At 37.5% G+C, this 11,722-nt stretch overlaps 3 protein-coding genes across 3 annotated transcripts in view; all 3 read left to right on the plus strand.

Moving 5' to 3' along the window:
- LOC137392314 (alanine aminotransferase 1-like) overlaps positions 1 to 2,031 on the plus strand; it is a 31,120-nt gene extending 29,089 nt beyond the window's left edge. Inside the window, exon 12 of the mRNA XM_068078994.1 lies at positions 1,022 to 2,031. Coding sequence (XP_067935095.1) covers positions 1,022 to 1,112 — 91 coding nt within the window. The 3' untranslated portion in view covers positions 1,113 to 2,031. The remainder of the gene's footprint in view (positions 1 to 1,021) is intronic.
- Positions 2,032 to 6,201: 4,170 nt separating this feature from the next.
- LOC137390758 (uncharacterized) lies at positions 6,202 to 8,495 on the plus strand. The gene is made up of 2 exons (XM_068077080.1): positions 6,202 to 7,692; positions 8,421 to 8,495. Exons 1-2 carry the CDS (start codon positions 6,202 to 6,204, stop codon positions 8,493 to 8,495), a joined length of 1,566 nt encoding a protein of 521 aa, XP_067933181.1.
- Positions 8,496 to 8,647: 152 nt separating this feature from the next.
- LOC137390759 (shaker-related potassium channel tsha2-like) lies at positions 8,648 to 11,421 on the plus strand. Its single transcript, XM_068077081.1, has 3 exons — positions 8,648 to 8,949; positions 10,161 to 10,538; positions 10,644 to 11,421. The coding sequence occupies exons 1-3, from the start codon at positions 8,648 to 8,650 to the stop codon at positions 11,419 to 11,421; spliced, it is 1,458 nt and encodes a 485-aa protein (XP_067933182.1).
- Positions 11,422 to 11,722: the final 301 nt, after the last annotated feature.

Genomic DNA, 11,722 nt, shown 5'->3' on the forward strand with positions numbered 1-11,722 from the left:
TTTCAAAGGCTTGGTAACATATTTAATTAGGTTTTTATGCGTTTTGTATCATTATTATACTTATACAACTTTACAGAAAAATAGTTAAATTTGTTGATAAGATTTCGTTACAAGAGTTTGGTGACGGCCATTAACGGATAATTTTTCGGGAGTTGTGTGCACATGCGCATTTATCATAAATCTCCCAAACCAATCGGTTCGCTCGTGTTTGGTCGTGGGAAAATTGAATTAAGAAAATAATAACCAATAATTTGTTTTTATTGTTCCATTATCTCAGAGATACATGAACATAAGTGTAAACTCATCGATGTGTAGGTTCACTGGTATCTAGAGTGAGTGATGCAAATATCACATTATAGAAAGATATATATAGTGGAACCCCGCCATACAATTTTAATTCATTCCAGTGTTAGCATCATAAAGCGAAAATGGCATATAGAGAGGTATAGAAACCCATAGTAAATGTCTAATGCAAACACCCCCTGGTAAATATCATCAAAATTCTATATATGTACTGTACATATTAAAAATTAGTAACAAAATAGTATGTTAACCTTAGTAACTATAGTTACCTACAGTAACTTTAGTGTATTTAGTAGTTATGATCTGCAATAAAATGTAACATTACTATGTGCAGTACGTACCGTAGGAGTTCCTACCTTCAAGACTGACGTATAACAAATGTTGAATTTAACTTCAATGAATTTAGCTTACTAAACACATACTTAAAGCTACCTAAGTTTTAGTATGTATTTTACTAAACTAAACTTCAACTTGTGACAAATCTATTATTGGATACGAATTGTTTGATAAAAACTAAATATTGGTTAGTAATAAACTTTGCTGGCTTTGAAAAAATGCAGTATGTAACACGCATGAATTGTTAAGCATTAGCCTTATTTTCTTGTTTTGGCTGCTAGAATTATTGTGTCATCCCGAACAGCTTTACACAACTCATCAGAGTTTTTGCTAACAACTAAATATGACAACACGGCAGATCTAAAATGTAACTTTTCTACAGATGCACCATTCTGCCAGAAAAGGAGAAGTTTGATGTGGTCATGGAAAAGTTCAAGAAGTTTCACACTGAATTTCTTGCTGAGTGGCAGTAGGGTGAGGGTGTCCACCTAGTTTCTCCAAGTAGAAACCGAACATGTATTTAACCTGAGTTGACTTGTTTGTATTTAGCCTTTGCTCCATTAGATTTGACTTATTTATGTTCAGCTTTAATTCCGCTAGGGTTAATCTGTTTGTTGGTGCCTTTTGAGTTGATATAGATAATCAATCTTGTCCTTTGAGAATTTAGTTTTGTGCTAATATGTTATCAGGTATAGGTGCTTGTTGAACTGATTTTCAACCTAAGATTATATTTTTTGATTATTTTCGTCCTTCTATGGTAAATAACCATCTGGATAGATCAATCATTCATGTGTGCATGCAATCAATAGTTGACATCTAGTACATGTTGAAGCAAATATTTGAGCATTCTCTAATTGGTCTATTATATACGGGTCATGTTTTCATTTTAGTCGTAAGATGATAAATTATTGTTGGGAAGTGCTCATGAGAATCTGTTGAGTTAGATATGCTTGAATGGTATTTGTGCTTATTTGATTTGATTGAAATGCTTATTTTTCCTGGTTGCTAAGCGGTAGATTCTCTTCTATACCTGCATTTTTAAATTTTTTTGTGATTTGAATGTTTATATTCTTTTATTGTTCTACAGTAGGGTCTTTTCTATTCTTGTTTGTTTTAAATTTAGTTTTATGATTTCAAGTCTTCATATTCTCTTGGGTCGCTGTAGAATTACTTCTATACTTGTCCATTTTACTTTTGGTTTGCCTATAATATTTGTGCATTCTGTCAATCAATCTGTTTAAAAATAAGGTTTTTATCATGGTGTCACAATTTTCTCAGCAGTTGGATCTTAGTACTTCATTTCTAAATTTCAACATAGAAATTTAGAAATGAAGTAAATATTTCTGCTGACACAGATCAAAAGCCGATAAAATATATTGAACCTTGAAAGTCCTTTTCATGATAAACTTAGTTTTAATTCCAATGCTATTCATGCCATCAGGAAGTTATAGTAACACATTTATATTCAGAGTTTGCTCACAAATGCTTAGCCTTAGGTCTCATCTAGACGCTGCCTATCATGACAGATTCAATAGAACATCCACACAGAGCGAGGTGGGCACAATAACGCATTTATGTTATTAGTGATTTTTGCTCATGGTGGGTGTAACCCTTATGACAGAGCGGACTGCAGCACAGATAGTTTACTCAATACAGCTAGGAGACTTGCTGACAAAGAGACTTCTTTAGATATATATCTAATTTTACATAATTGGACCAGTTGTGATAAGATATAATATGAACATGAATAGGAAATTTTGAATCGCTAAAATATTGGTAACTCCTCTATAAATATATTTTAATACATTTGAGATGTATAAAATTAATTGTGAATTAGCCAATATATTTTAACTACGTACACTGAAATGCTGAAAATTTTCATGCTGTTCCAAGCCAAAAAATTTCACAAGCTCTGTCCATCATGTCGATCTTTGCACTCCGGTCTCATCAGCTTCTTGGCAGCACTGCGTTTAAATGACATTCTTGGCAGCACTGCGTTTAAATGATATTCTAGTTAAAACCAGACTTGAAGCCTACACTTCATGCCAAGTTGTCCATCAAGGTCAGGAGTGCTGTGATAACTGCCGGTGAATAATCGATTAGTGATAGCTATCAGCCCTCATGTCCTGAATGTACATGTAACATCAGTAACAAACATAGTAACAGAGTTAGAATTCTATAGGACAATTACTCTTCAGGATGTCACTAGGAGTAGATGTTATTTACACACGAAGGGTGCTTGAAACTCAAATAATACGTTTAACTGAAAACAAAATGCTTTTAAGGTCAATGCAGTTAACTTGCAGCCAATTTGTCTTTTTTACGTTGGATATTTGTTAGGGAAATAAAAGAGACCGTAAGAAATATTTTGCTTCTCAGTTCAGTTTTTATACGCTTGAAAAACGGTGTGATAGTCTGCTGATGCGGAGTAACAGCCTCATATGGTTTATACTGTCGTCTAGATGAGGCTGAGACCAGCTGCTTACTGAATGGTAGGTGTTAGACATGAATGGCGCTTGGTAGCACATTAATTGAAGTAATTAGTGAGTCTAGTTTGACATTTCAAAACCAAATACGTGATGTGATTACAAAAATTAAAAACAGACAAATATACCAAATTGGTTGTTTACATTTTGTGTCTGAATTCTACATATTAATAAATGATTTAGCCAACATTTAATCTTGTCTGTTCAATAAACTATTACAAGTAAGCATGTCAAAAGGGCCATATTATACAGTGTATTGCCAGAATTCTTAGTTGTAGGTTTTGTAACGAATACCAATTTGTTATTGACCTTTCAACTGTACTTAGCGGACTCGGAGATACACGTAGAGCATATTTGTTCAATGAGGTTCATTTATGTGCTGGAGCATCTCATCAAAAGGATTTATCTGAATGTTTGATTTTAGTATCAGCAGCTTCAGAGGCTGTTACAGCTGACTACAACTTTTAACTAGTTTTATATGAAAGTGTGTTAATGTCTAATGCCCTCTCTATTGCTTGGTTCACTGCTGCTGAGATATGCACATCCAAGCTCCTTACAGTTAGCATATCACCTGCTATTCACTGTCATATTTTTCTTTTTAACGTCTTTAATGCATTCAAATTACACCCTTTGTGTTTCGCTTTTACGTTAAAAAATATTTCTTTTACATTTGTTTATTAGATATAAGAGTATATTGTTCAAGTAATTAGATTTATAGAGCGATTGTAAAAAGAGATTTTAGACAAAAAACAGGAGAAGAAGATAAGTGGGAGACTATCGATTGCTATGCAAAATAGCTCCAGTTCCCTACCGCAGTACTGAAAATATTTATATTCATTGTATTCTGATCTGCCGCAGTACACATGGCAGCTGTAGCATTGAATGCAAATTCCCGATCAATGTCATGCCTTAATATAACATGTCACAACTCTCATGACAGTCATTCTGCATTGTGAATCAAATATTATGTTAGAGCTGTGAACATAACTCGTGCTATTGATCTATGAGAACTTGCTTATCACCTGATCGCTAGAAATTACTAACCGTTTTGTGTCGGGTCAGTCAGTCATGAAGTTCTTGCACTACCACAGTAAAAACAAAGTAAGTTTTACAAAAATCATTTTAAAAGATAATTCGTGTTTGTATTAAAATCTACAAGATGATTTGGGATGGATGGAAAAAAATTTGGTATGTATAGACTTGGCGTAAATGTTGAAAACCTACTTTGGAAACCAACAGGTATAGATTATGGTGACTGGGTTTTTGTTTCATTTTTGTTGTTCAAGGCTGTTGTTTGTGTTTTTAAGAAGTAAAAGCAACAAATTTTTCTGTATTTCCAAGTTAAAATGGTGCAGGTCATCATACATAATATTTTATTCGTTAGTAATCATTAATATCTCATTGAGCTTGACTTCTGTAAAACTCACCCTTGCTCCAATTACCAACTGGAAATGAGTTTGCAAGAGCAAGATTTACAACTGCCAAGTTATATCCAGTAGAAATCACAGCTAACTTTGCCGCTGTGACTGCATGACTCTGAGTGGAATGTATTATCATGATCAATATATGTGATTGACTTTTATAGAATATAGAACAACAGGCCTTATGCTAGATAAAGCAGCAAGGAAAGGAAATTAGCTTTGTGTTATTGTAAACAATGAACAGCAGGATACCTTCAACGTTATTAATAGGATAGCCAACCTAAGTTATGCTAGTCTCAAAATTTTAAGGACAATGTAAAATGTAAACCAGATGAACGACTATTGATCTTCATGCAGCAGGCGTCCATGAAAAAACTCTGACAGTTGTTAAAGGTTAGTTTTGAGAGGTCAACTTGGAGAACTCAGTCTTGTAGTTGCTAAGATCCCATGTATCTTATCTCTATCCACTAAATTTAAGTTCCAATGCTATTCATGCCATCAGGAAGTTGTAGTAACGCATTCGTATTCAGAGTTTGCTCATGAATGTTTAGCCTTAGGTCTCATCTAGACTCTGCCTATCATGACAGATTCAATAGAACATCCACACAGAGCGAGGTGGGCACAATAACACATTTATGCAATTAATAATTTTTGCTCATGGTGGGTGTAACCCTTATGACAAAGCAGACTGCAGTGCAGCATAGATATTATTACTCAAAACACTTAGCTAGGACTTACTGACAGAGAGACTTCTTTATATATATCTAAAAAAGTTTTCAATGTGTACAGTTCAGCAAAATGTTAGTAAGTTCTAGTTTTAAGTTAAACACCTTGCTAGCAAAAGTCCACGAGATAGAACTCTGCTAGCATGCCTTTTTAACGCAAGTTCCTCGCTAGCACAGCTTAGCTTCTTTAGTTACAATCTTTGCTAGCACAACTTCTTGAGCTACATTCCTTTCTAGCCTGACTTTCTGAGTTACAATCCTTGCTAGCATAGCTTCTCAAGTTATAATCCTTGCTAGAATAGCTTCTCAAGTTAGAATCATTGCTAGTATCGTATTTAAATTACCTTCCTTGCTAGCATGTCTTTTTGAGTTATAATCCTTGCTAGCATAGCTCATTGAGTTACAATCCTTGCTAGCATGACTTCTTCAGTTAATTAATTAGCTATCCTCAGGTCACCACATTGTCAAACCATGTAACTAGCAATATTACACTACTAGTACCCAGACACTACTAATACCCAGAGACTACTAGTACCCAGACACTACTAATACCCAGAGACTACTAGTACCCAGACACTACTAGTACCCAGACACTACTAATACCCAGAGACTACTAGTACCCAGACACTACTAGCACCCAGACACTGCTAATACCCAGAGACTACTAGTACCCAGACACTACTAGTACCCAGACACTACTAATACCCAGAGACTACTAGTACCCAGGCTTCTCGTATTTATATGATTACTTGTATAATCTGCAAGTGCTCAGTCTAACAAAAATAATATGTCTAATAAAAATAATAAGCCTACTTAATATCAATAGGAAGGCAAATGCAGCATAGAAGCCTGCAATATAATATTAAATAATATAATATATATGGAAAAATTAAAATAATTAATGAAGGAATAAAGGTAGCGAATGAAAGAATGAAGGTGGCTAATGAAGGAATGAAGGTGGCTAATGAAGGAATGAAGGTGGCGAATGAAGGAATGAAGGTGGCTAATGAAGGAGTGAAGGTGACGAATGAAGGAATGAAGGTGGCGAATGAAGGAATGAAGGTGGCGAATGAAGGAATGAAGGTGTCTAATGACGGAGTGAAGGTGGCTAATGGAGGAATGAAGGTGGCGAATGGAGGAATGAAGGTGGCGAATGGAGTAATGAAGGTGGCGAATGGAGGAATGAAGGTGGTGAATGGAGGAATGAAGGTGCCGAATGGAGTAATGAAGGTGCCGAATGGAGTAATGAAGGTGCCGAATGGAGGAATGAAAGTGGTGAATGGAGGAATGAAGGTGGCGAATGGAGGAGTGAAGGTGGTGAATGGAGGAATGAAGGTGCCGAATGGAGGAATGAAGGTGGCGAATGGAGGAATGAAGGTGCCGAATGGAGTAATGAAGGTGCCGAATGGAGTAATGAAGGTGCCGAATGGAGGAATGAAAGTGGTGAATGGAGGAATGAAGGTGGCGAATGGAGGAGTGAAGGTGGTGAATGGAGGAATGAAGGTGCCGAATGGAGGAATGAAGGTGGCGAATGGAGGAATGAAGGTGCCGAATGGAGGAATGAAGGTGGTGAATGGAGGAATGAAGGTGCCGAATGGAGTAATGAAGGTGCCGAATGGAGTAATGAAGGTGCCGAATGGAGGAATGAAAGTGGTGAATGGAGGAATGAAGGTGGCGAATGGAGGAGTGAAGGTGGTGAATGGAGGAATGAAGGTGCCGAATGGAGGAATGAAGGTGGTGAATGGAGGAATGAAGGTGCCGAATGGAGTAATGAAAGTGTCGAATGGAGTAATGAAGGTGCCGAATGGAGGAATGAAGGTGCCGAATGGAGGAATGAAAGTGGTGAATGGAGGAATGAAGGTGGCGAATGGAGGAGTGAAGGTGGTGAATGGAGGAATGAAGGTGCCGAATGGAGTAATGAAGGTGCCGAATGGAGGAATGAAAGTGGTGAATAGAGGAATGAAGGTGGCGAATGGAGGAGTGAAGGTGGTGAATGGAGGAATGAAGGTGCCGAATGGAGGAATGAAGGTGGCGAATGGAGGAATGAAGGTGCCGAATGGAGGAATGAAGGTGGTGAATGGAGGAATGAAGGTGCCGAATGGAGTAATGAAGGTGCCGAATGGAGTAATGAAGGTGCCGAATGGAGGAATGAAAGTGGTGAATGGAGGAATGAAGGTGGCGAATGGAGGAATGAAGGTGGCGAATGGAGGAATGAAGGTGCCGAATGGAGGAATGAAGGTGGTGAATGGAGGAATGAAGGTGCCGAATGGAGTAATGAAAGTGCCGAATGGAGTAATGAAGGTGCCGAATGGAGGAATGAAAGTGGTGAATGGAGGAATGAAGGTGGCGAATGGAGGAGTGAAGGTGGCTAAGGAAAGAATGAGAAAATGCACAAGTGTTGATGTTATAGCAGCTTCCAAAGTTAATACTAAACAAATTTTCATACTTTTGTTGTGATTTCCTTATGTCTTAGCTGCTGAGACATGTACCGAGTGCTCTCGATCACTGGTACATCTAATCAGAGCATGTGGGAATCCTAGTAACTTAAAGGGTATTTACTATGTCAAACAAAATTTTTTCTTCAAAGTCATCTCGTATCTCCACTTTCTTCTAAGCAAAGTAGCTTGTATGTAAAGGTTCCCCGGTAAAAGTTGCGTAAAATTTCTGATCTAGCAACCTTCTTTTCTTATCAAGAGGTAATAACTTCATATTTATATTAGCATGAAGCGGAAGTGGGATTTTTGATAATTGGTAGGAGGACAGTACTATTATGATAAGGTGCATAGAAGCTAGTAATATTAGTATATTATAGAAATACTCTATTGCGCTCTCTTATTTGTCTAAATAGTAACAAATTTGACAGAGAATCGAACACCGAGCAAGACATTTGGCGCCCACAGTGAGAGAGTTAGTGTCAGCAGTTGACAAATAGCTTCTTTTTCCAATATTTGTGTCCAATAACTACAGTAAGACTATGCACATCTCGCTATAAATGATTAATTATTTTACAGAATTGATACTAACCGAGTTAAGGCTGTATCAATAACGATAGTTAGTGCTCATCGGCAGCGCCCTCCGAGTCAAGCTAATCCTTGTCACTTCGTTGAGAAAAACTCTCATTATCCATTCGTCGTTTTTTCATGGAACAGTCGAGCCATAGTCAGTACAGCCATGCTGCCTGCATAATGGAAGGAAACGCTGGAGGGGATTCTGAGCAACGTTGAAGCATCTAATCTCATTATCGAGGCAAGCCAAACTTCACAGCCATACAGAAAGCTAATCCACTCAGTCACCTTATTAAAAGTTATAAGATTTATCCACGCCAAGACAGTTGGCTGATATTAATGCTAAAAATTGGGAGTTATTTGATGAGAGGATGGCTAATTGGAGTGTAGCATTAGCAAGACCATTGGTGCCGAGGAACAGAAAGAAGGCGCGACACGTGAATGCAACGACGGTACTGCAAAGCCCGAGTCTCCTACTCGCAGCTGAACCTGAGCCAATGGAACCACTTTTTCAGAACTACGGTAACGTTTTTCGTCATCTTTGCAGACCAGACGAAGGTGAGCACAGTTGTTATGACAGCGGCTGTGAGAGAATCACGGTAAATGTGAGTGGCTTGCATTTTGTTACTCGCAAGAGCGTCTTTGAGGCCCATCCAACCACACTTCTTGGTAAGTGTTTGAACATTTCTTTGTAACTTTGAAGTAATTACTATAGCCTTAGTTCCAATTATAACTTGTCCAATGAATCCTTTGCTAATCTTACAGCCTCTTTGCAATTTACCTATAAAGCTACTATTGCATTATTTTACCATTGAAGCACAAATTTAATTATCATAACGAATTGGCTGGACACATAGTACCATTTAGCTTTTTCTGATTTTAAACACATTTATGTTGACAACTTGATAAAGCGCTGCCTTATAGCCTGTTTGACTGAGGAAGATGATTGCTTATAGCCCCATTATCACTGCGTTATGTGTAAATATGTCATGAGTATATTTGACGCGTCACCGGTAATGACAGCTAATTCTCTGTGGCGATCATTGTTAGGCCTGCGGCATAGCTTTACATACTCGAGCAGACCTTTGTTGAACAGGGCTTCAATAGTATAAGTTATATCTATGAATAATAGAGTGTAAAACCCTCTACTTAAGGGACAGATTATAAGCAATAGTAGTATCAACTATATTCGCTTTTGCTCATTAATAATCAAACGACATCCATTGTTTCACTATAGAACGTTGGAAAGAGTAAGCATTTCAGCAGACAATAACAAAGCATGGTGTTAGCTGCAGTAGAAGTCATTGAACGAGCTGACAATTCTCAATATTTTAATGAGTAATTTTATGTGAAAATAGTATCTTTTTAAACTTATGTATAAAGTGAGGCTATCTAATTGTGTAGTGAATTTCCATTTCGTTTTCAAGTTAAATGTTTTTTGGGGAAATACAAAAAAGAGAAAGATATATTTTGCTTGTTTTTGGTTCAGTACACTTTTTGTGCAGTTGTAAAACAGTGTAATACGCTGTAGATACATGCGTATCACATAGATACGCAGTATCTATGTAATAGATACAGAGTATCAAAGTCTAACAGTTCGATATAATTTATATTGTCTTCTAGATGAGGCTGAGACCAGCTGAAAATGAATAATAGGTATTAGTTAAATAACTGAACTAAACATATTTTGTAATTTATATTTGTTGCCATCAACTTACTGTAATCGTGAACTGACCAAGGGCTCACTTGCCTAAAACTAGGTAACGAAATAAAACAGAAACATTTATCGTCAAAATATTAAAACAACCCCACACTGAATAGCTGAATTTTTGCATTGTCAAAAGTATACTGATATTGTATATGTCAGTATCTCTCTACAGGAAGTGCTGATAAACGGAAGCCATACTATGATGAAATGACAGAAGAATATTTCTTCGATCGACATCGTGCTACCTTTGAGTCAATATTCAACTACTATAAATATGGAGGCAAACTGAAGCGCCCTCCGTCTGTTACCGATGATGTCTTTTTGGATGAGCTTAACTTCTTTCAGGTCGAAGAAGAGGTTGTAAAAGAATACAAAAAGGAGGAAGGCTATACAGAAACTAAATACGAGTATCCAGACAATGAAGTTTTAGCTAAGATTTGGGCACTTTTCGAGTACCCTGAAACATCGCGACTCGCTTTTTTCATCGGCATTATATCGGTCTTCGCAACACTCGTTTCCATCGTAACATTCACTCTAGAAACTTTACCTCGGTTTAAGCAGAATTGCACTGAAGAAACTCTAGATGAAATGGCACGGATGAAAGCGGCGAATGCATCATTTCTTTTACATCAAACTGCAAACATCAGCCACACGGTAGAGGACAGTTCGATGACCCTTCACGCTGAACCGATCGACTATGAGAAGCTTTTCTTTGGTATCGAAACCCTTTGCAACATCTGGTTTACTTTTGAGGCTGTTGTTCGCTTTATTACTTGCCCAAACAAGCTGCTATTTTGGACCGATGTGAAAAACATTATTGATATAGTAGCGATTCTTCCGTATTATGTAGCTCTTATACAGACCTCAAGCCCTGACAGCAAATGTGGCGCTGGCAATGACTTTGCCTTCCTTAGAGTCATCAGACTAATACGAGTGTTTAAACTCACCAAACACTCTCAAGGTCTTCAAATACTTCTGCTGACGTTTCAATCGAGTATGGAAGGTCTAACGTTGTTCGTTCTCACTCTCATGGTGTGTATACTTGTGTTCAGCAGTATGATCTACTTCTGTGAAATCGACGAAGAAGACACTCAAATAACCAGCATTCCAGACGGTTTCTGGTGGGCTGTTATAACCATGTGTACAGTTGGTTACGGAGATGTCGTCCCAGTCGGAAACTATGGTAAAATGGTAGGCGCCATTTGTGCTCTTTCAGGAGTGCTTACACTAGCTATTCCAGTGCCCATCATAACGGAGAATTTCAACAAGTTCTACGTACACAAACAGAGAGCGAGGGCTAAGGAAGTAAGCCGAGAAACCATTCTAGATAAAGCCCATGAGCACTTCATGAAAGTTGCTAGTTGTTGCAAAGAAAAAGTTAACTGCAACCGAGATGGTGAATCGGGAGAGCTCACAATGACAGCTACCAACATTTAGGTTTACCATGAAACCATCTCTCTCTCCAAACCGTGTTACCATGTTTTATGGGCAACAACAATGCTGCTGCCATGTAGTGATGATCATCGGCAGCAAAGATATATGACAGTATTAAAATTCAAATGGCATTTAGTAAACATATCAAGGATGATACATTCTACAGAAAGTTTCGAATAACATTTCAAGAATTTACTCCTATCTTGATGCCCTTTTTTAATATACATGCATATATCATGAGGTCTGCTCTACTTGCAGTAAGATTTTGTTTTGCTAACTGATGGTTTGCTATGTCTTCCATTGA

Source organism: Watersipora subatra, chromosome 3 (genome assembly GCF_963576615.1).
Source record: "Watersipora subatra chromosome 3, tzWatSuba1.1, whole genome shotgun sequence".
Classification (NCBI taxonomy): domain Eukaryota; kingdom Metazoa; phylum Bryozoa; class Gymnolaemata; order Cheilostomatida; family Watersiporidae; genus Watersipora; species Watersipora subatra.

What these genes read in the sequence shown, in the direction of transcription:
- LOC137390759 (XM_068077081.1), top strand. Translation starts at nt 8,648, where the DNA reads ATGGCTAATTGGAGTGTAGCATTAGCAAGACCATTGGTGCCGAGGAAC. An exon ending in CCAACCACACTTCTTGGTAA is followed by an intron (nt 8,950 to 10,160) that starts GTGTTTGAACAT and finishes CTCTACAGGAAG; the next exon opens with TGCTGATAAACGGAAGCCAT. An exon ending in CTAGAAACTTTACCTCGGTT is followed by an intron (nt 10,539 to 10,643) that starts TAAGCAGAATTG and finishes CCACACGGTAGA; the next exon opens with GGACAGTTCGATGACCCTTC.
- LOC137390758 (XM_068077080.1), top strand. Translation starts at nt 6,202, where the DNA reads ATGAAGGTGGCTAATGAAGGAATGAAGGTGGCTAATGAAGGAATGAAG. An exon ending in ATGTTATAGCAGCTTCCAAA is followed by an intron (nt 7,693 to 8,420) that starts GTTAATACTAAA and finishes TTCATGGAACAG; the next exon opens with TCGAGCCATAGTCAGTACAG.